Source organism: Callospermophilus lateralis, chromosome 8 (genome assembly GCF_048772815.1).
Source record: "Callospermophilus lateralis isolate mCalLat2 chromosome 8, mCalLat2.hap1, whole genome shotgun sequence".
NCBI lineage: Eukaryota > Metazoa > Chordata > Mammalia > Rodentia > Sciuridae > Callospermophilus > Callospermophilus lateralis.
In genome coordinates this window covers 2,762,785-2,790,576 of record NC_135312.1, presented here as the reverse complement: position 1 = coordinate 2,790,576, position 27,792 = coordinate 2,762,785, and the positions used below count along the sequence as shown (strand labels likewise).

Here is a 27,792-nt window from a genome sequence, read left to right as displayed (position 1 = left end):
CCAGGGCTGATGTGCTGGGGTCAAGCCCTGAGACTGGCCCAGCTCTGGGGGTCTCCCGTGGGGACCCACCTCGGACGCCCAGGCCGGCCTCCTGCAGCTCCAGGCCCATGTAGTGCAGCCGCTGTCTGGAGGAGGGGCTGACGGGGAGGTTCACGTAGGTGGGTGTGCTGCTGCGCCGCCTCTCCAGCCCTGGGCTCTCAGCAGCCACAGGCCCTGGGGGTCCTGGAGAGGAGGGACGGTGAGTCCTCCGAGGTGCCAAGGGCTGTGCCGACCCAAGGACTGTCCAGCAAACAACTGCCCCTCCCACCATGGCCCAGCCCCTCCTCCAACCCCCCACCTCTCCTGGGTCTTGGATTAGCCTGACTCCTCCATTTCCTGGACCGTCCACCTCTGGCTGGCCCCCCCCATCCTGAGACCGCCTGGCCTCCATGGACCCCCGACACCAGCTCTCTGTGGGTCCCTCCACCCTCACTCTGTCCTCCCAGGCCTCCAAACCCCCCGGCGCAGGCCAGGATCACGCCTCGTCCTGTCCTCACTGACCTTCTCTGTGATGTCCCTCTAGGACCCCCTGCCTGCCACAGGCTCTCAGGACCCTCTGGATAGGCGAGTCCCCGTGGGGACTTTTCCTGAGTACAGCTGGGGCAGAAGGGACGCTCCATGCCAGGCAGGGAGGGCTTGTGGTTGAGGCCCAAGTTAACAGGCTGCGGGGATGTACCCTGGCCCCTTCTCCACAGGCCAGCGTCCCACAGGAAGGACCCTTGGCCACAGAAGACCGGTCCCCAGGGTCCCTGTGGGGCAAGGACAGCCACATGGGATGGGGTGGACAAAACGCCACTGAAGGGGGTGGGCAGGTGAAGCCGTTCCCTTGCTCCATTTGGAGAGCCAGTGACCCAGAGGCACAGCCAGGCCCAGGACTCAAACCAAGGCAGGCCCTGCCCCAGAGCACAGCACCCCAGTCCCCGGATTCAGCTGGGGACTGCAAACACCCTCAGTGGGCCTGCTTCTGAACCCTCTGCCCAGGGAAGGGGCCCGGCTCTGCCAGTCTCTGGCCAAGGGTGCTGGGCTGCCTGACCATGTCCCTGATACAGGCCCCCTGGTTCCTGCTGACCATGAAGTGCCACCGGGAAGTCCACATGTGGACCTTGCCCTCCTCCCGTTACTGCCTCCGGTGAGACTGGGTTGGATGTGCTGCCTGCTTGCTCCCGGGGGAGGCTGAGGAAGAAACCCCAAATTCCCAAGCCACACGGCCAATGGCCAGGACAGGGACGGGGCCCAGGTGGGTCAGGTTGACCACCTGTTTCCACCTGAGCAGCCAGGAGTCCTCGCCCACCCTGCTCTGCCCAGGATCCCTGGGGACCTCTGCTGCAGCGGGACCCTCTCAGGACAAGACTCCTTTAGGAGGACGTGCAAGCTCTGCCCGCCCCCCGGCCCTCCCTCTTCCTGAGGCAGCCCACACCTGGAAACCTGGTTCCTGGAGGGGTGCAGCTCGGGGAAGGGCGCTTGCTCGATGCTGGAGAGGAGCTCCCAGGAGCAGCCCCAAGCCTGCACTGAGCAGGGGCGGGAACATGGCCTCCAGCGAGGACTGGACTCCCCACCACCCTGATGCAGGCCTGGGCCAGACAGCAAGGCTCCAGAGCAGAGAGCGGGAGGGCAGGCCCGGTGCAGACTGCCACGCTGTGTGCAGGGGCACCAGGGGCCTGAGCAGAGCCGGGCCTCAGCAAGAAAGGGTGGCTTCTGCTCGTCATGGTGACCACCTCATGGGAGTCCTGGCCGAGCAGACTGGTCCCCTGCTGGAGATCTGCTCCCCAGGGTGCAGGGAAAGTGCCCTGACACTCACACCAGGTCATGTGACATCAAGCGGCCGCACAGGACCTGAGACAGGAAGCTGGCTGGCTTGGCGGGGGCAGCTCAGTGTCCTTCGTCCTTGTCAAGCAAGGCCGGGCCGAGTATTTCCAGTCTCAGAAAACCTGACCCAAGGTGAGGGGTTTCTGTAAACCCTCTGCATTTGTAGAGCGGGGACTCCATCTTGGGCACAAAAGTCTCCTCCCGGGACACCAGCAGCCATGGAGGGAGAGCCAGGGTCAGCTCGCTGCCAGCCTAGACGAAGCCCTGTTGGCCCCGCCCCCCGCCCCCGCCCCTGCCCCAGGCTTCGAGGACAGGCTGGGCCACACAGTCCCACAGCTGCCACAAACCATCCCCACACCAGGGGCTGGACCCAGCCTTCCTTGGAACAAGGGCAGGTGGTCTGGAGAGGGGGACTGAGCTAAGGGGTGCAGGCTAAGAAGGGGTGCATAGCAGGAGGGCAAGGGGCCTAGAGCGGACGCCTGGGCCTGTGGGCAGGTCTATTAGAGGCCAAGTCTGGTCTCAGAGCCTTTGAGGGCCCCAGAGCTGCCCTGCCCCTCACTAAGTCCCCAGGATACATGGCCTCCCGGGCAGGTCTCCCTTTCCCCTGGCAGCTGGTGACCCCTCGGGTCACTGCTTCCCATCTGTTCTCTGTCTGCTTAGGGCTTAGGAACCAACTGCCCCAAGGCTGTGAGTCCTGAATTTCAGACCACGGTCCAGCTGCCCATGGGCTGCCCCAGCAGTTGCTGCTGAGAGATGCCCCCGCCATGCCCAGGGGCCACCTACCTGGGCTCCCCCACTGCCCCCACCTGTGCGAGAACTCCCCCACTACCCACTTGCACCACACTGCCCAGGGCCAGCCAGCCACATACTGCCCTGCCCTCCAGGCCTGACTTTCCAGCTGGCCTGTCAGCTGCCCATCTAATGCCCATTTCCCTCTCAGCAGGGCACTGTGAGGAGCTGGACTCCAAAGCCAGGTGCCTACCTGGATGGGTCATCGTGGGTCCAGGGGGTGAGGCAGCCGCTCCCTAGACCAAAAAGAACACTGGTCAGTGTGTGCATCTGACTCCCTTCATCCTACCCCTGGGCCCCAAGAACCAGGACAGAAACCCTAAGAGGGACAGGTCAGGGGGACGGGGCTGCCTACTGGGTAATCCAGCCTGGGGGGCAACTCCTTATCTTCCAGGCCCTGGGATCCAACTGCCCACTAGCCCTGACTGCCCTGCTGGCGGTGGCTCCGAGTGACAGCCAGCAGGGGAGCTGGAGGCCTCAGGCACTTGGGGACAGGGGCACTCTGAGCCGGCTGGCCAGTATAGGACCCCCGGGGCAAATCCAGTCCCCACTGTGGCTGACCACTTAACTGGGACACATCAGCTCTGGGGCCAGCAGAGCTGAACAGCTGCGGCACAGACGCGGGGTCCACAGCGGCCACATTGCACTCTGGCCTCAGCCTGCGGCCCTGCTCTCGAGAGCTCCTGGTCTAGAGAGCCACCTGGAGCCCCCAGTGACGTGAGCAGCCCCTGGATGGGCAGTGCATGACCAGGGTGCAGGCAGACCTGGGAAGAGCTGCGGCAGTGGACAGGTGAGGCAGGAGAGCCACCGCACCGGACCCCACTTCCAGCTGCAGACACCCTGAGCCCTCGGGGAAAGGGCCTTCTGGGTCCAGAACCCCAGTCTAGGTGGCCAGAAAGATCCCACATCCCTAACCCTCTGAGTGGGCAGCCTGGCAGGAGTGGGAGCTGGAAAGCAGGCCAAGGCACCCAGCGCTGGCCCAGGCCCATGAAGTGGGTGGTCCCAGACCCAGGCTGGAGCCATGCCCCTGAGCGAGGTGACTGGCCATCTGCACCAGCTGCTGTGGGCTGGGGCCTCAGGACGAGAGGCCGACACACACACGGCCACCTGCCCCCAGAGGCCCGTCGACGGGCAGGACCGAGTCCTCAGCAGCACCCGCACGTAGCATTCCCTCGGGGGTCCAGTTCCGCAGGGTCAAGCCAGACCCTGGTGTGGACGGAGCACAATGGGGACAAGCACAGGCAGGTCACCTGCTCCCCACACCTGCAGCCAGAGCAAGTGCAACTGGCAGGTGGCTCAGGAGACAGCGTCTGCCCGTTGGATGTCCCCAGCCCTGAGAAGCCCCAGCCCACCCGTCACCCTCCCATGGGTGAGGAGCCAAGGCTGGTGCCTGGCTGCTGCTCAGCAGCAGGCAGGACCTTGGGCAGCTGAAGACCGGCCAGCCAGTCACCCAGGGACAGGGAGTGAATGAAGGCAAGGTCCCTGCTTCGTCCTGAGACCCCAGCCCTGGCCTACAGGTCCCCTAGTCCTGGGAAGACTGAGGGACACTTGAAGGGGCACCTGGGTTCTCCTAGGGCCACTCATCTCACAAGGAACCACAGCCCCCAGCAGCCCCCAGGGGCCTCGAGGGTCAGTGGACCCTCCCTCCTTTGAGTGCCCTCCAGCCCAGCCCCCCCTGCCCAGGTCCTCAATACAACTCAGGTCTCCTCAGACTAAGGGTGGACACGAGAGGCCCTGGCCAGGCTCCAAACCTCCACTCCCTCCCCACGCTGGCCGTGGGGGAGGGGGCTCAGGGGCCACAGTAGCCAGGACCAGGGCCCCAGCTCCCCAGCCCGGGAGACCCATTTTTTTCTGCAGGAAGACCACCCTGGGTGCCTCCGGGCGACTCCTGTGACCTCCAGGGGACCCTCAGTGCAGCCCAGTGAGGCAGGCCCTGTCACCCCATCAGAGGAAGAGGAAACTGAGGCTCAGAGAGGTGCCGGGACTCGTGGGGCCACCAGCCAGCAGATGGCGTGTGGTCCGAGCTCAACCCCCACGCCTGTCCTTCCCAGGGGCCGCTGGGGTGCAGCCCACTCCCCACGGCAGAGCAGGCTCGACAGAACGGGCAGGGGAGGCAGAGCCCCGAGGAGCCCCCACGCCAGACTCACAGGGCCCGGGAGGTCAGCAGCCTTCCTCACCTGGGTGCTGGGAGCCCCGTCCTGAGCCCGAGGGGCTGCGAGGACCCCACTGTGGCTCCCAGTGAACCTGCAGGAACGCGCCACACGGCACACAGCCGCACACCTTGCACACCCTCCACACACCCAGGCCCAGGCTGCCGGAAGCCCCCCTCCCCGCACACTGCACATCCCTTGGGCCTCAGCTGCACTCTGAGGCTTGGGTTCCCTAGCGGGGAGGCGGGGAGGCTGGCCACACAGAACAGACGAGGCAGTAAGAAAAGAAAGTTTTATTTCCAGTCGGAGAACGTATACAAACAGTGTCAGGTTTAAAAAAGCAGAAGAGCAACAACAGGTCAGCCGAAGAGGAGGTGAGAGCCGGGCTTCCAGGCAAGCTGCCCGAGGGTTCGGCCTGCTGCGGATGTGCAGGACACAGCCTCCAGGGTGTCCAGGACAGTGGGCACGGGCAGCCTGGCACTGGAGAGTAGAGCCGGGACGAGGAGCCACAGCACTGAGCCCAGACGGCCTGGGGCACCTCCACCCTGCCCTGACCACCAGCTTCCTGGTCCCAGCAAGAGGGCACAGGGGGCACGTTATGAATTTATTTTAAATGTATATTATTGAATCATCCACTCGTTTGCTTATTTGTTTTGCGGTGCCCAGGGCCCTGCAGGTGGGGCAGGTGCTCTACCACTAAGCCACACCCCACTTCCCCTGGGGACTTTCAAAGGGACCCTCTGGAAGGCTGACCTCAAGAGCCTGCGCCGCCTGGAGGACTCAGGGCTCCACTAGCCTCTGCCCTGCAGCCTCTGCCCAGAGCCTTGCCGGAGCTCAGGAGAGCCTGGCCCCAGGGAGCAGAGGGCGGCCACAGACTCACACCCCAGAAGTCCAGGAGCCTCCTGAGCGTCAGTTTCCTCCCCGGGGCGGGACGTCTTGCCCACCTGTGGGTGCTGCCAGGTAAATATGAGTGACCACACACCAACGGTGCCAGAGAAGTGCCCCTGCAGAGAGGGGCTCCCGGGACTGGTGTCCCCAATGCGGGGGGGCGATTTACAAGCAGGGTCTGTGCACTGCAGAGATGACCCGGAGTGGGAGGGAGCAGTGGCCATCCAGGAGTGAGCAGGGGGCCGGATGAGGTCAGTCCTCAGCAGCAGCCCTGGCCACTGGGCGCCAGCACCACCTCAAGCCCCAGTGCCCGATCCTCACTCGAAGCTGGGCCTGGGGGCTCTGCCGACCGGACCTGCCCCCCCAGAGCCTCGCTTTCTAGAAACACGGTCCAAGTTGGACCCTCCAAGGGCAGCCAAAGCACCTCCTGGGGGAGGACAGCGGGGACGCTGCCCACCCCACCCTCTCCACAGGTCCAGGGGCTTCTCAAACGCGTCAGAGCGCTGCCTCTGCAGAGAGGCCCACTCCGCCTCCTCCTGTCCAGGGGCAAAATCCAGCCCCTCACAGCCGCGGGCCACCCTGCGGTCAGGGAGGGGGGTTTACCTTGAGTCCTCCACAGACTGGACATGCCGAAAAGAAAGCTGGAGGTGGCCCTGGGTGGGGCCCGCCTGCTTCCCAGGGCTCTCCGGGGGCTGGGCTGGGCAGTGTGGCCTCACTGCCTGGGGCCTCTGTCGCCTGTCCCCGCCGTCTTGTGCCCAGCCAGCCGGAAGGACACCCGGCCAACGCCTGACTGCCCAAGTCCGTGGTCGCGCCGTGGTCGGGGCCCCCCTGGGAGGCTGCGCTCGGGTCCCGGGGGGCCTGGCGCAGGCTGCGGGGCGTGTCATAGTGGTGCCGCAGAGAGGTGGGCACCTGGTACTCCGCCACCCCGGGCGGGCAGGCACACAGGCTGGGCTCAGGAGCCCCTGCGGCAGGCGGCAGGCTGAGCAGCGAGCCGCACTCCTCGCCGCCCGCCCGCCACACGTCCAGGCTGCTGTCGGCGTAGGACGAGAAGCTGCCCGAGTAGGAGGAGTGGCTGCCCGTGGCGATGCCGCTGTCCGAGGAGCTCTGGCGGCCGACCTCCTGCAGCTGCCGCGGCCGCAATGGTTTGGGAGGCAGCCTTGAGGCACCCAGCGTGGCCTCCCCCGGGGCCTGGGCAGCCGCCAGCCCCGGCCCCTCCTGTGACGAGCCTGCCAAGGACGAGGACTGCTCCGGCCACGGGGTGAGCCTGCTGCTGGCGCTGGTGTCTGAGTGGCTGGCCTCGGAGGAGGAGCTGGACAAGCTGCGGTCGTCCCCTAAGACAGAGCAGGGCTCTGAGGTGCTGAAGGGCACTGGACGGTAGAAAGCAGCACCCAGCCTCCCTCCTCACCCCCTCCCTAGAGCCCATGCCTCTGCCTGCCCCTGCTGGACCAGAAGTTCCCTGAGGACAAGGACATGCCCGGGACTCTCCCCTACTGCCCTCCTGCATGGCCAGGCCCCTGCCTCCCCTAGTCTGTGCCCCTGGGCAGCTGAATCCATCTTTGCATCCTCCCATCCCAGGGCTCCAGAGTGAGAACCCAGGGTGCCCCCGGGGGGACAGGAAAGCTCATTACAACCCTGGGCTCCTGCTCAGGGGGAGGCCTGGACAGGAGGGGACAGGCCCACCCTCCCTCTGTTCATCCCAGAGGACAGGCAGCAGAGGGTACGGTAAGGCCACCAGAGCACCCATGGTCTGGCCGGGAAGACTGGTGTGGTCCCCTGCCAAGCTGGCCACCCTCACTGGACTGCCCACCCCTCTGTCCATCTCCTGCCACCGTGGCTGAGGAGGAGCCTTGCTCCTGCAGCAGCCTCCTCTGCCCTTGAGACTTTGTCTGCGCACAGACCTTCAAAGGAACGTGCAGGAGGTCTGCACCCAGCACATGGTGGGCAGGGTCCCCTCAGCACCTGCTGCCAGCACTTAACAAATATCCGTGGGGTAGTGAGTGAGCGAGTGGGTGCACAGGAGAGAGAGGGAAGGAGTAAGCAGGGGAGAGAGGCATGGGTAGGTAGGTTGGTGGGTGGGTGGATGGGTGAATGAATGGGTGGATGGGTGGATGGATGGGTGGGTGGATTGGAGGGATGGGTAGGTGGATGGATGGATAGATGGATGGGTGGGTGAATGGATAGGTGGATGGATGGATGGGTGGATGGATGAATGGGTAGGTGGATGGATGGATGGATGGATGGATGGGTGGGTGGATGGATGGGTGGATGGATGGGTGGGTGGATGGATGAATAGGTGGGTGGGTGGATGGATGGGTGGATGGATGAATAGGTGGGTGGGTGGATGGTTGGGTGGGTGCTGGATGAAGGTAGAAGGAAGGAAGGAAGGGGCAGGAGGGAGACCATGTAAATGGAGGATAATGATTGGCCAGATGGCTGCAGGCTCGGGGCAGAGAAGGAAAAAGTGACAGTGGATACAAATAGACGCTGCCTGACCCCTGACTGGAATGGCAAGCTCGGAGTCCAGTCCCTATGGCCCAGGCCAGGCCACTGGCCTTACCTCCGCTGCCCGGCCGGCCGGAGTGCGAGAGCATGCTCAGCCGCTTCTCCAGCTGTAGGGCCTCCAGGGCTTCTTGGGCTGCTCGCTCCTCCAAGGTTGAGGAGCCCCCGGGGCCTGGGTCTGTGGCAGAGAGAAGGGTCAGTGCACAGGCCACACCTGCAGTCCCAGGCCACATGCTGCCAGGATGTCCCTGGGTGCCTTTTGCAGCCACACCCTAATGCAGCACCAGTGCGGCTCGGTGAGTGGTGGCCAGCTTCAGCCCCAGATCCTCCTGCACTGCAGCCCCAGCTCCAGGCACTACCCACAGAATGCCCCGTTCAGGTCCCTGTGGCCCATCCTGGGCCCCTGGGGACAGTCATCCCTCTGCCCACCTTGGGCCCCTGTGCCTACGGACAGCCCCAATCTCCAGCTTGGGTCCCCTGTCCATGAACAGCCCCCTGAGCCAGCTGCACTCCCTTGCCACCCCACCAAGGTATCAGGCTCTCTCCCAAACAACCGGCCCTCTCTGTCCTGCCGACCCCATTCCACAAGAGATCTGCTCACCTGTCTGCTGCACCCACTCCCAACAGGGCCCCCCTCTGTCTCAGTGAGATGCCACTGCAGCCCTGTGGCTGCCCGCTGTGCTGGGGCGCTTGGGCTGAGCCCTGCTTGGCACCCCAGGCTCCTCGCCACCTGCTGACCCTTGGCGCTGCAGCTCTGCTCAGGCAGAGGCCCGGGGATTCGACCTCTCTGGCCATCACCTGTGTGTTTTCTGAACCTGGGAGGCAGGAGCCTTTTCCCACCCAGGTCCCACGTACCTGCTGCCCACAGCCAGCCCACCAAAGCGCAAGTCCCTCCTGAACCAGGACCCTGGCAGCCACAGAGCCCCACGTCCAGACTTGAGGCACCCGGCAGACATGCTGCCTGTGAGTAGGACAGCAGGGCCTCTGGGGGAGATGCACTATCCACTTCCAGGCCCTGAGCACACACCACTCAGGTCGGCCTGCAACCTCAGGGCAGGACACCAGCAGGTGGCGCTGCTGCACTGTCCAGGCGAGCCCCAGGGAAGCAGGAAGGGCTCTGGCCTGGGCACCCGCCCTCCTCAGCAGCTCCCCACCTACAGCTGCTCCGGGGTGGGCAGCTCATTGTTGCCACTCCGTCCTGGTGGGAACCTCTGCTCTCCTGCCCACAGGACGGGGCAGCCGATGTCAGCTCTCTGCCCACCATGTGGCTACAGCTAGATAATGGACAAGGGCTGTCCCTGCTGGGGCCAGGGGAGCCAGAGCTCATCTGTGCCTGCTTAGTGCAACCCTGGTGCCCACCCTGACTGCCCACCCTGACTGCCCACCCTGAGACCCATGCCCCAGCCAACCTCCGGGCTGCTCCCACCTCCACACGGGGCCCAGACGAGCTGTCCTAACCCGGAGCCACAGAGTCCGATCAGCTGCCCATGAGCCAGCGACCTCAGGAAGACTCCTCGATGCACCATGGGGGAGGCCTCCAAGATCACGGCCAGGGGCAGCTGTGGCTACACTGTCCCAACTACTGTCCCAGTGGCTCAGAGCCCATGGAGGAAGGATCTGCAGGTGTGATCCACACCCCAAGACACACCAGCTGACCCCTCAGAACCCCAGGCTGCCCACAGCATGGTGGTGCAACCCAGGCCAGGAAAGGACAGCCAACTAACTGGGTTGAGACAGGATGAAACTGGACACCAGTGGCCCCACCCCAAGCATGGCCTCCCCATCTGGCCTCACCAGGCCACACTCCCGCACACACCTGGGAGGGCTGGCCGCAGCCCGAAGGGGCCCTTGGTGGGGGAGATGCCTCTGACGATGCAGTCGAACAGGAAGCTGATCTGCTCTCCCTCGGCGGAGGACAAGAAGAAGACCCCTGCCCCTGCAGAAGGGGACAGCGAGGCGAGGTCAGCCTGGCCCAGCACGGGCTGGGGGCACCCTGGCAGAGTGGGCACAGGGTCTGCAGATGGGGTGGGGCTGCACATCCAGTCAGAGCCCCCAGGACCCGGCTCCCCTGGCCTGTGAAGCCACGTCCCCAGAGCCCTGGACCTGTCCCTCTGCACCCAGGAACCCCACGCACACTTCAGACACACGTGCTGTCACGGCGGCCACAGGCTGCAGGCACCAAGCCTGAAGGGCTCCCCACAGGGCCATCCCCGGGGCCCGGGGCTGTGGCTGCACCTGGGCACTGCCTGGGGACACGGCAGGGAGCTCGGGGCAGCCCTCTCCCAGGCCTCGCTGCGCAGATGGTGCACAGTCCCTCCACCAAGGCCGCCTCAAGCCGCCCTCTGCCACAGGCAGTTGAGTGGTCAGCCTCTGTGCCTCGGTTTCCTCAAATGCACCAGGAGACCAGAGGCCCCTTCCAGAGTGGTTCTGAGGTGGAGGAGGCGTGTCCAGCCAGGGCTCCCTCGGGTGTCCAGGAGCGGGGCTCACATCCCAGAATGGCCACCACTGACCCCAGTCACACCAGTGGCCCTCACCTCAGCTCCCCACCCACACAGAAGGCATCTGCCCCACAGACGGCCTTCAAGTGGCCAACGCTGACCTCCCCATGGTGAGCAGCCTCCCTTCTCCCCAGCCTTGTCATAGAAAGATGCACCTGAGGCCGTGGCTGTGCCTGGGCTGCCTCCCTGCTGCCCACTCAGTAGAAGGAAGGACCAGTGCCATCAGCCTGGGGTCACTTGGGCGGAGGACCTGCTTGGAGAGGCCTGGGCAGTGAGTCAGCAGGGAGGCCCCAGGCCACGTGCCCCGGCTCGGGCGCCCAGCCGGCCAAGGGTGAATGGAATCCCTCCCTGGCCGCGTGAATGGGAGGCCAGGCTGGCGGCACCCACCTGCTGAGTCCGGCACGTGGAGTGGACACTCAGCCCTCCCCTGGAGCCTCTGCCCGGGGCCCAGAGAAAGGCCCCCAGAGCGGCGCAGGCCAGCTCTCACGCAGCGCAGGACCCGGCAGGGGCAGTGCAGACCTCTGGGTTCAGAGCGCTGCCTCCCCGTCGCTCTCTGCCTCACTGAACGTGGGCCGTGAGGTTCAGGGACTTGGCCCACCCCTCAGGGCTCCCGGGCCTCTGGGTGACCATGCTAGGGTATGCAGGGGAGAGCAGCCCCCACAACTGTGGACGCTTCATCGCGTGATACCCCCAGATCAGGAGACATAACAGTACCATTCTTGTTCATATGAGGAGACTGAGGCCCAGAGAGAGCAAGCTACTTAAACATGGTCACACAGCCCAGGTGGACGCAAGCCCAGGTCAGTGGGCCCACTGAGCAGTACCTGGCACCACAAGCTTCTAGTCCTGCTCTGGGCGAGGGGCTGCTATTGACAAGCAGAGTGGCATGGGTTGAGGTGGTGCCCTCCTCGATACCCACCCAGGAGGACAATGGACTGACTCAGAAACTCTCTGATGAATAGGACCTTGCGAGGTGGGCAGTGGAACAGGAACGTGCCCCAGCAGGGCAGGCCAGCAGGCCAACACAGGCCATCTCACGGGCCCACTCCCTGGCACCCTGCTCCACCGCCACCCCACCCGCATGAGGCTCCGCCAGCCTGGCCCCGCCCTCACAGAGGCCTGGCCTCTAATCCCAAGCTCCCTGACAGCTGGCCCGGCAGCAGGACACTCAGTCCCCCGACTATAAAAAGCCACATTACGGAAGGGTGAGCCAGTCCTGCGTCCACTCAGCCTGCAGAGTCCCGCCCCCAGGAGACGGTCACTGGGCAGGCCCTGCGCACAGCAGCCGCCAGTCCGGGCCCCAAGTGCCCATGTGGCAGTCCCACTAGCTACCCCACCATGGTGGCAGGGCTGACTCCAGGGGCCTGGAGGACGTCCAGCCCTCAGAGCCCAGGCAAGGCCTCCCAGGACAATTGCCACCAGCCACCGTGAAGCCCCCTCTCGCCACCCACCCCACAAACACGCCCAGGCGCCTGTCACCCCCCAGGAGGCGGGCTCACTCCTGAGGCCCCTTGGCCTCCTGGCCTCCTGGACTCCCGTTGACTGAGGCTCAGGTCACAGAGCGTCCGATGCCCGTCCCCAGCCTGGGCCCTTCTCGGGAGGCCAGCAGCTCACTCAGGACGCTCTGGAGACCCAGCACTTTTCCCCACGAGGCGCTTCGTCTATCCATAGTCCCAACCCAAAGCCGACACCTGGCGGACAGGGACCACATCAGAGTGGCCCGCGGCCCCTGGTGCCCTCTGAGAACCAGCCGCCCCACCAGTGGCCCGCCTACCCTGCTGCAGTCACCCTGGCCCTTGCAGCCCACTGCCACCCGATGCCACGGCCCGAGTGACCGAGTGACCCCAGAGTTCAGGCAGGCCTTGGGGCCCACGGGCGCAGGGTGGCTGCTGCCTTGTGACGGTGGGGAGACAAAGCAGGGTGGGAAGGGCCTGGACATGCGGAGCAGAGCGCCAGCCACCCCGGCTCCAGCCACGAGGAGCGGCCGCGGTGCTCCCTGCCGGGGGTCAGGCTGCAGGGTCTCAAGAGCCTGCTGGCCCTGCTCCGTCCCTGGCCTGAGAGCAGGTAGGGACGCTCCCCTTCTGCTGACGAAGGCCACAGTCCCCTCCAGATGCCAGGCACAAGCTTGCACTCACGATGACGATGACTCCTGCCCATGTGCTTCCTTCCTGAGCCCAGCACGGAGGGCCAGCCCAAGACCCTGTCCGGCTGGGGCCTCTGTGGACCCTGCTGACCAGGGTGGCCTGCCTGCTGCAGGAGTCAAAGGTGGGCCTGGCTCTTACTGTTCCCTGTGTCTCCCAAGGGCCTGCTCCCAGCCCATCCTCCAAAGAGGACAAGTGGCCCGCCTTGGGCAGATGTGGGTGCCGTCCCCTGCAGTGGGACAGGAGCCTGGGGGCCTGTCTCAGCCACACGCAGGAGTGATGCAGGAGCTCAGAGCCCCCTTAGCCAGAGACCACCATCCAGGTACCAGGGGCCATTCCAGACACCTGGGAGGCTGAAAAGTGACCCTGGAGCGGAGCCACCCAGGGGCCGAGGTGACGGAGGGTCTGGTCAGTCCCTCAGGGGCTGGCCTGAGGGTCTGCCACATAATCATAAGGTCAGAATGCAGGCTGGCGCTTTGTGGGCACAGCCCATTCCCCCAGCGTCCATGCTAGGGAAACAGCGAAGCCCAGAGAGCCCGAGAGGCCGGTGGATGCCCAGACCAGTCACACAGCAGCTCTGAACCTGATGCACTGGGGTCTGTGTCCACACCTGACCCACACTTAAGACACGAGCTAGGTGCACTGCCCACACGGCCCCCGGAGGCTACACAGCCTTTCTTGGAGGGCAGGGGGACACTCGGCCTGCCCCTCAGGCCGCCTTCTGCCAGCAGAGCAGTCAGACTGCAGCCAACCGGCCCCAGGGGAGGCCACGATAGCCGGCAGGTGTCCACACTCCCAGCAGCTGGTCCTGCTCCATGGAGCCCCGCCTGCTGCCTGCCGTGCCCAACAGGGCCTTTTGTTCCTCGAGAGGGACGGGGGGGGGGGGCTCCCTTGCCAGCACAGGCTCACCATAGACAGAAGCCACTTTGGGGAAGGGGCAGCCGCCACAGTCCTGTCCTGGGGCTCAGGGACAGCCTCTGGGCAGTCACAGAAACTCGGGGCAGCCATGGCCTGCCCATGTCAAACTGCCCCCTGAACACCCAGGCTGCCCTGGCCTCAGTCCTTGTCTGCCCAGTGGGATGGCCCAGGGGGCTCCCCCCTGGACGACAGCCAGCTCTGAAGACCCCTGGACACTGGGGTCCTCAGCGGGGCTGCCACGGAGGGCAGCCGGGCAGCTCTAGACCTGGTGGACTCTTGAGAGCCCGGCAGAGAAGACAAAGATGGGGACAAAGCAGGGGTCCAGAGCCCAGACCCTGAGTCAGCAGGGCCACCACTCTACACAGATGGCCTCCTTCTCACGTGTCATTCCGCGGCCGAGGGCAGGGGCCGGGCAGGGCTTTGTACGGCATGCTTGCACCCACACCTGTCCCCGGCCCAAGGGCACAGCACCACAGGAACAAACGGTCCCTCCCAGCCCCTGTCCTGGACCAGCACCTCAGCAAGAGCCCGCCCCTTCCGCCTGCCCTCTCCCTGCCCGTCACCGCCTGCTCAGCGTGCCTGGAGCCCCAACAGCTGCGCCGGGTCAGCCTCACCTGCTGGCGCTGGACCACAACCAGAGCCTTCCTGGCCCCAGCCTCTTCCTCCAGGCCTGCATGCACCTGGGGACCCCACCTGCTGAGGCTCCTCCCTGACTCCCAGACAGCCCCACGCAAGGCCCGGCCACAGCCAGCTCCCGCCCCTCCCAGCCACCCTCCTCTTGCAGTCCCCCAGCCCATGGCCCCATGGAGACCATGAAAATGTGCTTCACGTGTCAGAGTCACCCGTGGCCACAGGTCTCAGATCATGACCTTATAATATGCCACCAACCGCCAAGTGACTGTGACCCCAGCCACACGGTGCTCGGCACAGGGTCCATAGTTAGAAGTGGAAGTAGATCAGTGTCCTCCTAAGTGTGTGCGCTGTCCGACCCAAGAGAACTCATCCTGGGGACCCTGTAAGGAGGAGTCAGGCAGCCAGAGCGTCCGGGTGGGATCCCCGAGGGGCAGGCACCAAGGGGCCTCTGACCCGGGCTCGGAACAGCCTGGGACCTGCCCAGGTGGCTGGATGGTTAGCACCCCGGGGTGATGCTGGCCGTGGCTGACTGGGCTCACGTGGTGTCGAGACCCCGTGCAGCCCTTGCAGGGGTCCTGAATGGTCCTCTCTGAAGAACCTTCTCTCCACCCCAGTGCCTGATCGCAGTCCCCCGTCTCCCAAGGCCCACCCTCCCCAGGGCCCACCTCTCCGCTGCCCGCCACTGAGCCTGGCTGAGGGTGTGGCCAGGAGCCCCCCCACCACCAGGGTAAGCAGGTAAACAGGGGAGAAAAGTAGCCGCGGGGCCAGCGTCCCCTCTGCCCTGGGGATTGCTGTCTGGGGTGGGGGTTGGAAGGCATGGTTCCTGGAGGTCACAGGGCCGGGCTGGGGCCGGGAGGGGGAGAGGATGTTAATTCTGTACCCCAGGGTCTTCCAGGGGCTTCCAATGACCCTCCTCCCTCTCCCGCTCTCTGTCTTCCAGGGACAGACGCTATGTTTCTAATTAGAGACATGGTGTCCGAATGGGGGCCTGCAAAAGATGCAAAAGGGTCTTTGCAGGTGTCATTAGGGTAAGGATCTCAAGATGAAACTACCTGGACCACCCAGGTGGGCCCTAAACTCGGTGACAGAGTCCTTACGGGAGATAGAGAAGACAAAGGCAGAGGCCGTGTGACCTGGCCACAGCTCGGCAGGCTGTGAGAAGGCGGCCAGTTCCCCAGAGCCCTGAGTGAGGTCCTGCTGGCCTTGGATTTGGGACTTCTGACCCCAGACTATGAAGGTCACCGAGTTTGTGGTCACCTGCTACAGCAGCCCCAAGACATGGACAGAAGCCCCAGGGCCCTCCTAGCCTGCAGGTCCTCTTCAGGATGGCCAGGTCTGCCCACGTGTGGCAGGTGACAACCCTCGGCTACCACCAGCAGCCCATGCTGCACCCACGTCTCCGCTGGGTCGAGGGAGTGGCATCTAAACCCCAGTCCATCAGCCAGAGCAGCCGCCAGCCTGTCCCGCTGGAAGGAAGGAGCCAGCAGAGTGGCAGGGCCCTCAGCCTGCCCTCAGAGCCACCACTGGTGACCTGCGCACTTGGGCTCAGCTCTCAGTGACCCATGGGTCTGAGCAAGGCCTGGAGCTGGGAGAGACAGAATCCCAAGAGTGTCGGAGCCGGGGCCAGGCCGCCCGGCACCCAGCCGCGCAGTTGCAGGCAGATTCTTGCAGCGCGGAGCTGACCCAGGGCCTTGTGCAGCACAGACATTCCCCTCAGAGTTCACCTGGTTTTCTGGAAGCCCACACACCAGGCCTCTGCCCCAGGAGCCACTTGTCCATGCTGGGTGGGTTATGGGGGAAAGGGGCCTACCCACACCAAGAGAGAGGATTCCAATTCTGAGATCTAGAGGAAAAACACCCAGGGCGCCCTACTCCGCTGTCCAGGACCAGCCACCAGGTCTCCAGGGAAACGGGCCCCGCGCTGCCCCGTGGGAGGTGCCTCACCAGCACCACCACTGACCATGGCAGCCTGTACCTGAGAACTCCACGGAAAGACAAGGACATGGTCTCCCTGCTCAGATGCTTGGAGCAGCTCCAGGAACCCCCCCCCCCCCGTCAAGGGGCTCCCAAGGAAGAAGGGGCTGCCCCAAGTCTGAGCCATTTGGGGCCAAGTGGGCAGCACCCAGCAACACCTGCGTCCACATCTGCATCCGCTTTGCCCAGAGTTGGCGGTGCTGCTACAGCCCGTGGCCAGTGAACCCTCATGGACCCAGGCGCACCGAACCAGGTATGTGGTGCCTTACGAGCACCAGGTGAGGGCCACGCCCTTCCCACCCACCTCCCATGTCAGCTGCACTCCTGACGCAGCTGGGATCTACTCCCTTTGCCAAGAAGCTACGAGAGTATGAGCAGGGTGGCTGTGCACTCCAACGCTCCTCCACCCAGAGGGGTGCCCATCAGGGCCCGGGAGCCCAGCTGGTGCCAGGCACACACTCTCCAGGCCCCCTCCTCCCACAGAGCACGCTGACTGTGGTCACCTAGGCCCAGGACAGCCAGCACAGACAGGCAGCTCTCTGGAGAGGGCACCAGGGCTCTCTCCCCTCCTGCAGGTCTGCACGTGCTGATGCATCTGCCCAACTCACCTCCCCTCGGTACCCACCACCCACTCAGCCCCTAGACCTGGTGGCTAGATGCTGGCCCTGCTTCCCTCCTGCTTCCCTCAGGGCCCGGGTGTCCAGCCGTCACAAACCTGGGGCCCAGGCCCACCCCTTCCCGTGGCCTGGCCATCCCACCACACAGAGGACAGCTCCAGGTGGCCCAGGGGGCCAGTGGCTGATATGTCCAGCAGGAACCTTGGTCCTCAATGTGTTTTCTGCCTGTGGCACCCACGGGTGGCTCACTGGCCCTCACAAAATGCTTCCATTCATATTTTTTTCCATTCAATCTGAACAGGAGGCTCTGCCGCTCGGTGACCTCACACACAGGCCAGGAATGGCTGAGACCCTGGGCCTGGCTCTGGAGACCCAGAGGCCCTCTGCTCCCTCCCCCAGGCACCACAGGAAGGAGAGCAGCCCCAGGGCCAGGCCTCCTGAGGGGGGCCCGAGGTGGACCCCCGTGTGGGCCCCACGCCACCGCGTACTTACAGTAGCCACACCTGGTCCCGCCTTCGAAGATGAATCCACTCGGCACAGCCCCGTAGCGCCGGAGGTCAGGCAGCTTCCACTGCCCCACAACGGCCGGAGGGATGTCCCTGGCCAGGACCAGGACGTCATTGCAGAGGTGGAGGGTGGCCGGGCCGCTCTCCAGCTTGGTGCCGGGAGCCACTGTCACATGGAACCTGTGCACTGGGGAGGCAGGGGCAAAGCGCATCACCCAGGGAGGGTGGGCACGCGGCACCAGGCCTGAGCAGGGGAGGCCCCGGCAGGTGCTCTCCTGGCCAGCGGACCCCCCAGCTGGGCAGCACAGGAGGCAGTGGGGCTGCCTGCCACGGCCCACTGACCTCTCCTCCCATCTTTCAGGGGCTGCCTAGGGTGAGCTCTGGGAGAGGCCTGGCCTCTGGCCACCCCCTCCTGTCCCAGCCACACAGTCATGGCCTCAGGGGGCTCCGGGGAGGACAGGGCCGGTCGGCTCGGGGTCAGGACCTGTGCGCAGCGCACCTCCCTGGAACTGACCCGCCCTGGCAGCCGTGGACTGGGAAACTGAGGCTCAGCGTGGGGAAGGCGGGGACCGTCTACTGCAGCCTGCGCTGGAGGCCAGCCGGTCCGTGGGTGCTCAGGAGGCCACGAACCTTCCTCTCTGGATGGTGGTCCCCTCTCCTCCCCTGGGGGAAGCGGGGTGCTCCTGGCCTCCCGCCACCCCAGCTGGGCCCCTCCCCTGAAAGCTCCTGAGAGGAGGACAGCCGTGAGCTCTTCCCAGGCCACCCCATCTCCTTCCCCACAGCCACAGGGTCCCCGGCTCCTCCAGGCTATGGCCTTGACCATCCCCCTGAGCCCACCCCCCCGCCCTCTTCAGGATTCCTCTCAAGGTGTCTCCACAGGTGCCTGGGCAGCCCCCTCCCCAGTGGGGTGGGCACTGCCCCACCCAGATAATGGGCCATGGCAGGGCCACGCCAGAAGCCCACTGGGAGCTTCCTGGGAAGGCAGGGTCCTCTTGCCGGCTGCCCCAGGTCTGGCCTCAGGTCGGGCAGGGTGGGCAGCCCACGGTGGGCCTTGCAGTGTGACTGTGGTGTGTGAGCACTGAAGTCCTGCAGAGAGTCCAGGAAGGACACCCAGCGTGCCGACGGACGGGCAGAACCTGCCGCGGCCGACAGCCTGGAGTTGGCTCACCCCGGAGGGGCTCACCTGGACGGGTGGCACGGGTCTTGGTGTTTCAGAGAACAAGGCCTGAGAGGCTGTTGTGCTTGTCACTCGGACCTTCAGTGCCCAAGGCCTGTGCCTCTCTGGGCCGAGTCCTGGCTCTGCCATGCCCCGCCTCACAGGGGGCCCGGCTCAGGCCTCCCCTCCACACTGCAGAGCCCCAGGGCCCCAGCTCCAGGTGCCCTTTCCCAGGGTGGCCCAGCTCCATGAACCCCCTCTGTGGGCAGCTGCTGCCTTAGGCACACGAGCTCACTGCCTGTCCACCGGCCACTCAGCCACCGCCCTCCTCCCTGCCCAGCCTGTTCCCACCCTGACTGGCTCCCGGGGGCGGGTGGTTCTGCTCTGCACAGCCCAGGCTCACACGGCCCAGGACGAAGCGAGGGCGGGACTTTGGGAGATGATGGGTGGCAGCTTGGACCAATGGAGCTGGGCCAGGGAGCTTACAAACCCTGCAGCCCCCATAGAACCCCACCCCAATCCTTGGTCTGATCACCCCCAGGCAGGGTCTGGCTCTCCAGGACTCCTCATCCAGAGCACAGGGCTCAAGGCCCAGCAGGACCACATTTGAGGTGTCCACTAGCTTCCCTTCATTTGTGTGCAGTTCCACCTCTTGTCCGCCCCTGCAGTCCACATGGGAGAGGGCCCCAGTACTGTGCGGGAAGCCCTCCTGGGGCCTCCATCCGGGCACTCACCCTCACCAAGCGCATAGCGGATGCGGGCATCCCAGGCGCACATGGCCTGGCGGCTGTCGAAGCCCAGCATAACAGCCTGGGACAGGCAGACGATGGCCAGCGTGTGGACTAGACCCTCATAGGGCAGGCCAGGCTCCAGGCCACAGATGTCCTCCAGGGTCAGGCTGCTGCGCTCCCGGAGGCCCTTGGCACGGTCGGACTTGTCCTTGTAGGCCAGCATGAGCAGGCAATCTGCAGAGGAGGCAAGAGGCCGTGGAGCGTCCACCAAGATGCCACTGCCCACTGCCCCCATCCTCAGCACCCCCTGGGAGGACATGGCACAGCTGGAAAGAAACTGGGGCTTAAGATGTGACCAAGAAAGCCATCATCCACCCTGCCCCCTCCTGAATGACCAGCAAGCCCCCTTATCACTGTGGCTGGGCCTGGACTCCACCCAGATGACCACTCTGCCCAGGCCTGTGAGCCCACCCTGGCCTTGGGTTGCAGGAGCTGGTCCCTGACTTAGGAAGCAGGCACAGTGGCTGCCCAGCTGCGTGGGCCTCCTCCCTGCTCTGAGGCCTGGGCTGCACCCTCTGGCCTGACGTGCCGACGCCTGCTTCCCCTCCATTCTCTTGGCTCCCAGGCTGTGGCCTGAGCCCAGCCCTGGGGAGGAAGAGGAGTGTCACTGGACCATGGGTCCCACCCGAGCAGCGCGGCAGGCCTCCACCTGTCTGCTGGCTGCAGGGACAGGCCTGAGTCTCACCTCCTGGCCCCTCCAGGACACTCGGGTCTCCATCGACATGTCATTGCCAACACTGCCACTGCTCAGCGTGGCCCGTGCCCACCCAGGTCCCCCACGGCTCCAGGACCCCAGGGTGCCCAATCTTGGAGGAGGGTGTTGGCCTAGGGACCTAATGCAAACACCAAACATGTTCGCACTGACATGACCCCAAATCCCACATGGAACTCAAGGAGTCAAGCCCCTCGCCCACCTGCGGGAGAGGGGGACGGAGGTGCCCGCCAGGACAGGGTGGTGCCGGCTCAGCCCCTGGAAGCAGACACTCCTCTTTAACAGGCCCAGCAAACCCACCTGAGACCCCAGGCCCCAGATGATGGGGACGCACACACCGCTGCAGCAGAATCCCCCCACACAGCCCTGAGCTCCACCTGCCTCCCTCCCAGCCCAGCTTCTCGGACCAGGACCAGAGTCCCAGCCTGGAGCGAGGGATACCACCAGAGGCCCATGGTCAGCAAGCTTTCTCTGTGAGGGCCAGAGGGTGACAGTCTGTGCTTTGCAGGCCACATGGTCTCTGTGTCAACTACTCAAAGCTGTCCTCCTGGTGACAGAAGAGTGCAGGCCAGTGGCCCCTGTGCCCACCTGGAGGGTCACTTTCAAACACAGGCCTGTGGGCAGCAGGGCTTCCGCTGCCTCCTGGAGAATCCTTCACTGGCACCTCAGTGTTGACAACATGGAGAAGGAGGGCCCCCCAGGTGAAGAGAACCAAAACCCACAGAGGCCACCTGCCCCCGTGCAGAGCCAGCAGGATGCCTGCAGGCCAGATCTCAGGCAGGACCAGGATGCCCGGGCAACGCAACAGTGAGTTCTCATGGGAATTGTCCCCGTCCCATCACCAGAGCCCAAGAAAGGCACAGGCAGCCCAGCAGCCCCTCACCACCACCCACAGGCAGCCGGGCTGCGTCCCCTGTGCTGCTTCCAATAAAGCTTTATTTACAAACAAGTGGTGCTGGGCTTGAGAGGGCACCTGCCCACCCCCAGGGAACCCAGCCTGTGCCCCACCCCCAAGACGTTTAGCCTGCGCAGGACCCCACCCTCGCGGAGCCCCCTGCAGTTCTCGGCCTGTCCTTGTTGGGCTCTGTCTAGAGGGCCAACTTGAGTCTGCCCCTCAACGCACTTCAGCTGAGGCTGGGGGCAGGGTGCTGGGGTCACCATGGAGGACAGAGCCCCAGGATGAGGCCCAGGGCCCAGTCCTGGCCACCCACGCCCACAGGGGCACGCCCACAGTGGGCTGAATGTCTGTGCCCGCTCAGGCACTGATGTATCTGGAGGCGGGGCTTTGGGCAGAGCCTAGGAGGTGAGGGCAGAGCCTCAGTGGGGGGCTTGTGAGGGAGGACCTGAGGACCCCCTCCCCGGGTGAGGGAGGGCAGCAAGGAGGTGCCAGCTGGGAACCAGAGCAGCCCCTGCTGGGCAAGAGCCCGTGGTAAGGAGGGACTCTGTCATTCCCCGGCCACGGGGCTGGGCGGCTGTTACAGCACCGGCAGACAAAGGCGCACGAGCTTGCTCTCATGCCTTCGAGTACACACACGCCCATGCACACCTGGGCGTACACACAATTGCACACTCTTACACACTCACAAAAATGCTCACTCACGAAGCAGGATGGCACATGTCTGTAATCCCAGTGGCTCGGGAGGCTGAGGCATTAGGATCCCGAGTTCAAAGCCAGCCTCAGCAACAGGGAGGCACTCAGCAACTCAGTGAGACCCTGTCTCTACATTTAAAAAATATCAAATAGGGCTGGGGTGTGGCTCAGTGTCGAGTGCCTGAGTTCAGCCCCCGGGTGCAGGTGGCCAGGTTTCAGCCCCCACCTGCCTACCCGGTCCTCAGCTTCTGAGCCTCTGCTTTTCCCCTGAAAGCTGGAGAAAGCCCAGCTACAGGGTCCAGGCACCACTGAGGCCTCTGGGCGTCTCCACACAGGGCGGCCAGCAGCAGCCCCACCGCCAGGCCCTCAGCACAGAAGCCTAAAGGACTCAGGGCTGAAAGGCCAGTGACTGACCCCAGGCCCCCACCCACGACTTCTGCCCTGGGCAGGTGGGCAAGGTGGACACCCAGCTGGGCTGGGAGTGAAGAAAGACAGGAACACTGAGTGGGCCTGGCTGGGTCATTCCCCCACTCGGGCCCCAGGGCCCCCCTGCGGTTCATAGCGCCCTTGTGCCCTGGCCCGATCCTGGCCTGGGCCTTCCTGCAGCCCTGAGCCGCGAAGCCCAGCTCCCACAGAGCTGTCCCAGGAGCAACACAGACAAGCCAGCACCCAGGACGATCATCAGCAAAGTGTTGTACAAGGAGGGGGCAGGTGACCTCAGGTGGAGCAGGAGCCACCTGTGAAGGCCCAGCCCAGCAGCTCCACAGGAAACAGTGCTGTCTTAGAGGGAATGGCCAGTGCATCCCAGAGGCAGGCAGCATGGCCTCTTCAGGGCCCAAGGGCCGGGCAGCACTGGAAACAGGGAGGCAGAGTGGTCTGCAGTGCAGGCAGCTGGTCAGGGTCTTGGCTCCAGAGAGCTCCAAGGGCCCTGGGCCCAGAGGCTGGGCTGGCTGGTCTTTGAGCCTCTGTGTGGCCTGGCGTGACTGCCACCCCAGAGCTCCTGCCCCTAGGCGAGAGGCCTGCACACACCATGGTGCTGGCCACGTCGCTCTCCCAGCCCTCTGGACAAGAGACCACAGGCCCTCCAGGATGAGAGGAGATGAGGGTGAAGGATTAAGGGGCCTCTGTGGATCTGGAGGGGAGGGATGCCTGGGAGGCTGCTGGGGGCCAGGATGGGGGTCTCTCCTGGATGAGAGAGGCTGAGAAACCCACTGGACATGGGGCAGCAGCTGGACAGGCGTCTGGAGAAGTAAAAATAACCGGGAGTCATGAGCTCACAGAAGCCTTGCAGCCAGGGCTGGGAGCCCAGGAAGGAAGGGAGAGGCAGGACAGTGGCCTCCCCGTGGAGAGGAACTGCAGGGTCCAGTGGCCAGCAAGGAGGCCACAGGAAGGCAGAGAGCAGCGGCTGCTGGACCTGCACCCTGGAGGTCAGAGTGACCTTGAGGCAGTGTCCCTGGGGGAGACTGAGGGACCCTGCTGAGCACACAGCAGCCTGGGGCGGCCCAAGAAGCCGGGCAGGGGCCGAGGGGCGCTGACCTGGTTGGCTTGCTGGGGCCTCCCAGGACACACAGGGCAGGCCAAGGGCACTCAGGAAAGCAGCACCCTACCTGTGTTCATAGTGGTCACCCCGACACCACAGCTGCACCACAAGAGAGCATGGAGGTCACTAGGAGTGGCTGGGGCTCAGCACGCAGGCCTACAGCCCCGGCTCCCCCCTCTCCGTCCACTCTCCCCAGACCCTGGGCGTAGGCTGGCCGAGCACTGCTCTGAGCTGCTCAAGAAAGATGCTGGGCAGGGGCGCAGCTCTCCTGGGCAGGCCCTGGGTGTGGCCCTGTTTTGTGATGGCACCATGGGAAAGGAAGACTGGCCACCACCCCACCCCTCCTTAGCCAGGGGCTGAGATGTCACCTCATCCCCACAGGGAAGGGGGCGGAGTACAAATGACCCAAAGCAAGAGTCACCAACTTCCGAAGGGACCCCAGGGCCCACAGGGCCTGACACCTGGAGGAACTGGTCAGCAGAGTAGCCAGCTGCACAGGCCAGCAGTCCCAGGCAGGGATCAGGCAGCACAGGAGGCCCCAGGGCTCCGGGTACACATCCCGAAGCTACCCGTGCCTGGACCTGGGTTCAAGGTCTTGTATCACCAAGACCATGTAAACGGGGTGTCCTCCTGCAGGCAGGGCTCCCCAACCTCTCTGCCCAAGCCCCAACCCCTGCAGACTGCTGTGGGTGAGGCCAAGCTGGGGACCCAGCCCTCCAGGAGCAGAGAGCAGAGATCACAGGAGCCAACAGCCAGGGGGACCCACTCCCTGGCTGCCCAGCTACTCCCACAGGCCCGTGTCCTGGGCCAGACCCCTCAGGTTTCTCATCCAAAGGCCCCGCCAGCTCCGGGGCTCAGGTCCCTCGTGCGGGCTTCCCAAGCAAGAGGGAGCACCAGGAGCAGCTCATGGGCAGCCTTGGATGTGTCCCTCCGGGTCCCAGTCTCAGTGAGGCCCAGCCAGGACTGGACCCCGATGCCCTCTCCTAGAGACCCAGAGAGGGAGTGGACGGCCCTGCACCGGGAGGCGACCCCAGACTTGAGCACAGTCCCATGAAGACTGCCTAGGGTCCTGCGCTGCCCCCTGCCAGCCTGTCCTTCCATAAGCACCCTCGGCGGCCATGGGCTTGGCTCTTGCAGACCCGTCCACTAGGCCTCATTAGGAGAGGCCCCCAGGCTGCAGTGGAGAGGCCTGTGCCCACCACCCACCTCCTGCCTGATGCGGCTCGTGGCCCTCGGATGGGGGGGTCAGCATTTTAAACCCAAGGACCTGGATGCCTATGACAGAGGACGCCGGCCGTCCTCTCCCCAGCACTCAGGATCAGGGGTCTGGAACCTGGGGAGGGGCTGGGTGGGGTGGGGAGAGCCCTTCTCCAGCGAGGACTGTGGACTGGACAAGATGGGGGGGACGCAGGCCACCAGTTGGAGGGGTTTGGGGAGGGGCAGCCGTAGAAACCAGAGCCAGGCTGCAGGACGACAGGACAGTGGCAGGGCAGACGTCCACCCAGAGAGGCAGCACCACTGCCCACCCTGTCCCCAGCCTGGCTGCACAGTCCCCTGGGGACAACTGACCCGGCCCTGGTTCCCTTTCCTGTCCTGCCTGCCTCGGGCATTCTGCCTCCTGACTGCTGGGCACATGAAGAACCCAGAGGTGCCGATGCACTGTCCCCACTGGGGGACCTGACCCAGGCACCCTCCACCCCCGGTGCCCCGCAGGCCAGCCGGCCCGCCTCCTGGGAAGCTCCCATGCTCTGAAGAGGCACTGCTGCACCCCAGGGTGCTCTCCCAGTGGGCACCTGGGACAGGGCTTTCTGGCCTCTCGAGGTACCCAGCGCAGGCACTGGCCCACCCCGTCCAGAGAAGCACCGTCCCACAGCAGGCCCCAGCTTCTGGCCACAGCTGGCCAAGGCCTTCATGCCTGCCCACTGTGGCCTTTGCCCCCACAGCCCTCCATACACGGTCTGCATGCTGGGGCCTTTACTCCCCAGATGCCCACTCTCCTGGACCAGGGTCAGGGCAGGGCAAAGGCAGGACAGCACAGGGTCAGGGCAGGGTTAAGGTCAGAGCAGCACAGGGTCAGGACAGCACAGGGTCAGGACAGGGCAGGGTCAGGACAGGGCACGGTCAGGACAGGGCACGGTCAGGATAGGGCAGGGTCAGGACAGAGCAGGGACTAACAGAGCAGGGTCAGGACAGGGCAGGGTCAGGGCAGGGCAGGGTCAGGGGTTGAAAGATTGAAGAAACAAGAAGCCCGTGGAGCTGGAGCCCCTTGGAAAGGGGGCTGAGGCCCAGGCAGGAAGTGACCGTCCACAAAACCAGCCCGCCCCCTCCGCCAGCATCTCCTTCCAGGGAGGAGAGATGCTGTGGTGTCCTGGAAGACCCTCTGGCCACACATGTGGCGGACGCACGCCCCCGCCAGCCCCCCACAGACCCGCAGCCTGGGCGGCTCCAGGGCACCTGTCTCCCGGGACAGCTGCAGCCGCGCCCTCGAGTGCTAGCCGGTGCAGAGTGGCCGGACACGGGGGCTCCGCCTGCTCCCCCCACTAGGGGCGCGGGCTGCTGGAGGGACCATCCCCTCTCCCCAGCGGCCCGTGCCCCCCAAACACGGTCAAGCCGCTTTCCTGGGACACAGCAGGGCTCTTCCCACCTGGCCTGGCCCCTGTGAAGGAAGGGGACGTGGGCCGGGCTCTGCTGAGCACTCCCACCCATGCAGTCCCACGCAGTCCCGGGTGCAGGGACGGTGCCCTGCGGGGCGTCCTTGCCGCTGAGGGAGGCTACAGGTTTTTTTCCCCTGGCTGCTCTGGGGCTGGGGGCGCGGCCTTCCGGGCCACCCAGGGCGCCCAGGCTGCAGGTCCTGGTGGCCCAGCGTCGTGCGCCACTCTCCGGTTACCACCAGGCTGGGTTTCAGGGACCGCGACTCGGCTATTTCAGTCGGGCCAGCGGCGCCGGCGGGGCTGAGGCCACAGGGCCCGCCACCCGCAGCCCGCCACCCGCCTCCCGCTCACCTGCCACCGGCGACGGCTTGCGCAGTACGAGCCACCTACTCTTCCACTGCGGGGACAAGGACAGCGTGAGCGGCCGCCCATGCGCGCCCCGCCCCGCGCCCCTGCCGCGCCCCGACCTTCTTGCCGTCCCGCAGCTTGACCTGGCCCTCCACCAGCGCCGCCTCGGTCATCTTCTGTCATGGTTCCGCCGCCCGCCGCGCCCTCTCCCCGCGCCTTGGGCGCTGGAGCCCAGGGTCACTTTCAAAATAGCTCGGGAGGGCCTGGGCTGGGCCAGGAGGGCGGGCCTCGGCGCCGCGGGCGGGGCAGCCAGGGACCTGGGGCGGCGGCGTCGCCAGCTCCTGCTGCCAGGTGGAAGGAGCCTGTGGCGCGTGGCCTGGGCGGCTCCTCACCCCGCTGGCCTCTACCCACGGTTCCTGCCCACCTGCAGTCACTTGAGGCAGCCCCAGGCAAGACAGTGTGTGGGACTTCCCTTCCAAACACAGAGCGGGCATCACACTGGGGAAGCAGGCTCCCAAGTCTGTCTGCAGCCACTCTGGTGTCACCACCGTGCCTCCCCTCCCCAGCCCAGGGCATCACCAGACACTCCTGAGGACAGAATGACCACTGGCCCCATGGCCCAGGACACTCCCCACCCCTGGGCCTCCCCGCGCCCAGAGAACCCTGCCCAGACAGAATCCTGTTCCATTCACGCTCCCTGCACAGCAAGCCCAGGGGCTAGGTGCGTGGTGGTTGGGGGTCAGGGGCTATCTGGTTACCTGTCCCTCCATCCACTCTAGTCCCACGTGACTCAAGCTTCAGGCAGTGTGTACCTGGTGCAGGTGACTGCCAGGTGGTGGGCGGGACCAGGACCCACCCTGCCACTTCAGTGCCCCCAGCCTCTGTGTCTGGTCTCCCCTAGTCCCTGTCCAAGAACTGGACCCACCAAAGGCTGCCCTGCACCCACCCCCAGCATAGAAGGACATAGAGAAGCCACACTGCTCCGTAACGACCCTCCCCTCAGCGCCCCCGCTGGCCATCTGGCCTCTCTCCTCCCGGGTTTCCTGTCCCCCAGACCAGCAGCTCTAGAGGGCTGGCCAGGTTCTGCTGGAGCCCATGTGCTTTGGGGACCTGGCGGGTCGGTGCCAGGGGACTCCGCATCTGTGAGCCAGCCCCAAGGCCAAGGATTCCAGGACACCAGGTGTCAGGGAACAGCCCTGGGGAGGCTCCCAGAGAAGCAGAGAGTCCAGGTCCACATGCAGGCCGAGGCCTGTCCTCGAGAGGCACTGGTCCTGGTAGGAAGGAGGAGAGGGTGACAGTGGCCTACCAAGGGCATGTGAGTCTTGGTGTCACCCGTCCAGACCCCGCAGTCTGGGAAACGGGCTCATGGCCAGGACTGACCCACTTCTGCCCACCCCAGAGCTGGGCTGAGCCCGGGGTGACCCTCCTTGTCACCCCTGGGGATCCGAGAGAGCAGGTCTCAGGTGAGCGTAGGGCTGGTTCTGATGCCATCCAGGGGTCTTGCTGGGGCCTGATGCAGGGAGGGGGTCTCAGACCCAGGAAGTG

The 27,792-nt window shown here is 65.3% G+C and overlaps 1 protein-coding gene across 1 annotated transcript; it reads right to left on the bottom strand.

The window, feature by feature from the left end:
- Window positions 1-5,061: 5,061 nt before the first annotated feature.
- Window positions 5,062-26,472, bottom strand: Dok7 (docking protein 7). Its single transcript, XM_077110163.1, has 7 exons — window positions 26,367-26,472; window positions 26,251-26,296; window positions 19,349-19,579; window positions 17,445-17,645; window positions 9,988-10,107; window positions 8,230-8,349; window positions 5,062-7,003 (listed from the first exon to the last, which is right to left on the bottom strand). Exons 1-7 carry the CDS (start codon window positions 26,418-26,420, stop codon window positions 6,258-6,260), a joined length of 1,518 nt encoding a protein of 505 aa, XP_076966278.1. The 5' UTR covers window positions 26,421-26,472; the 3' UTR covers window positions 5,062-6,257.
- Between the last annotated feature and the right edge of the window lie 1,320 nt (window positions 26,473-27,792).

Coding starts and splice junctions, on each gene's coding strand:
- Dok7 (XM_077110163.1), bottom strand. CDS start 26,420: ATGACCGAGGCGGCGCTGGTGGAGGGCCAGGTCAAGCTGCGGGACGGC. Junction 26,297..26,366: donor AGCTGCGGGACGGCAAGAAG/GTCGGGGCGCGG, acceptor TTGTCCCCGCAG/TGGAAGAGTAGGTGGCTCGT. Junction 8,350..9,987: donor GCTGCGGCCAGCCCTCCCAG/GTGTGTGCGGGA, acceptor TCTCTGCCACAG/ACCCAGGCCCCGGGGGCTCC.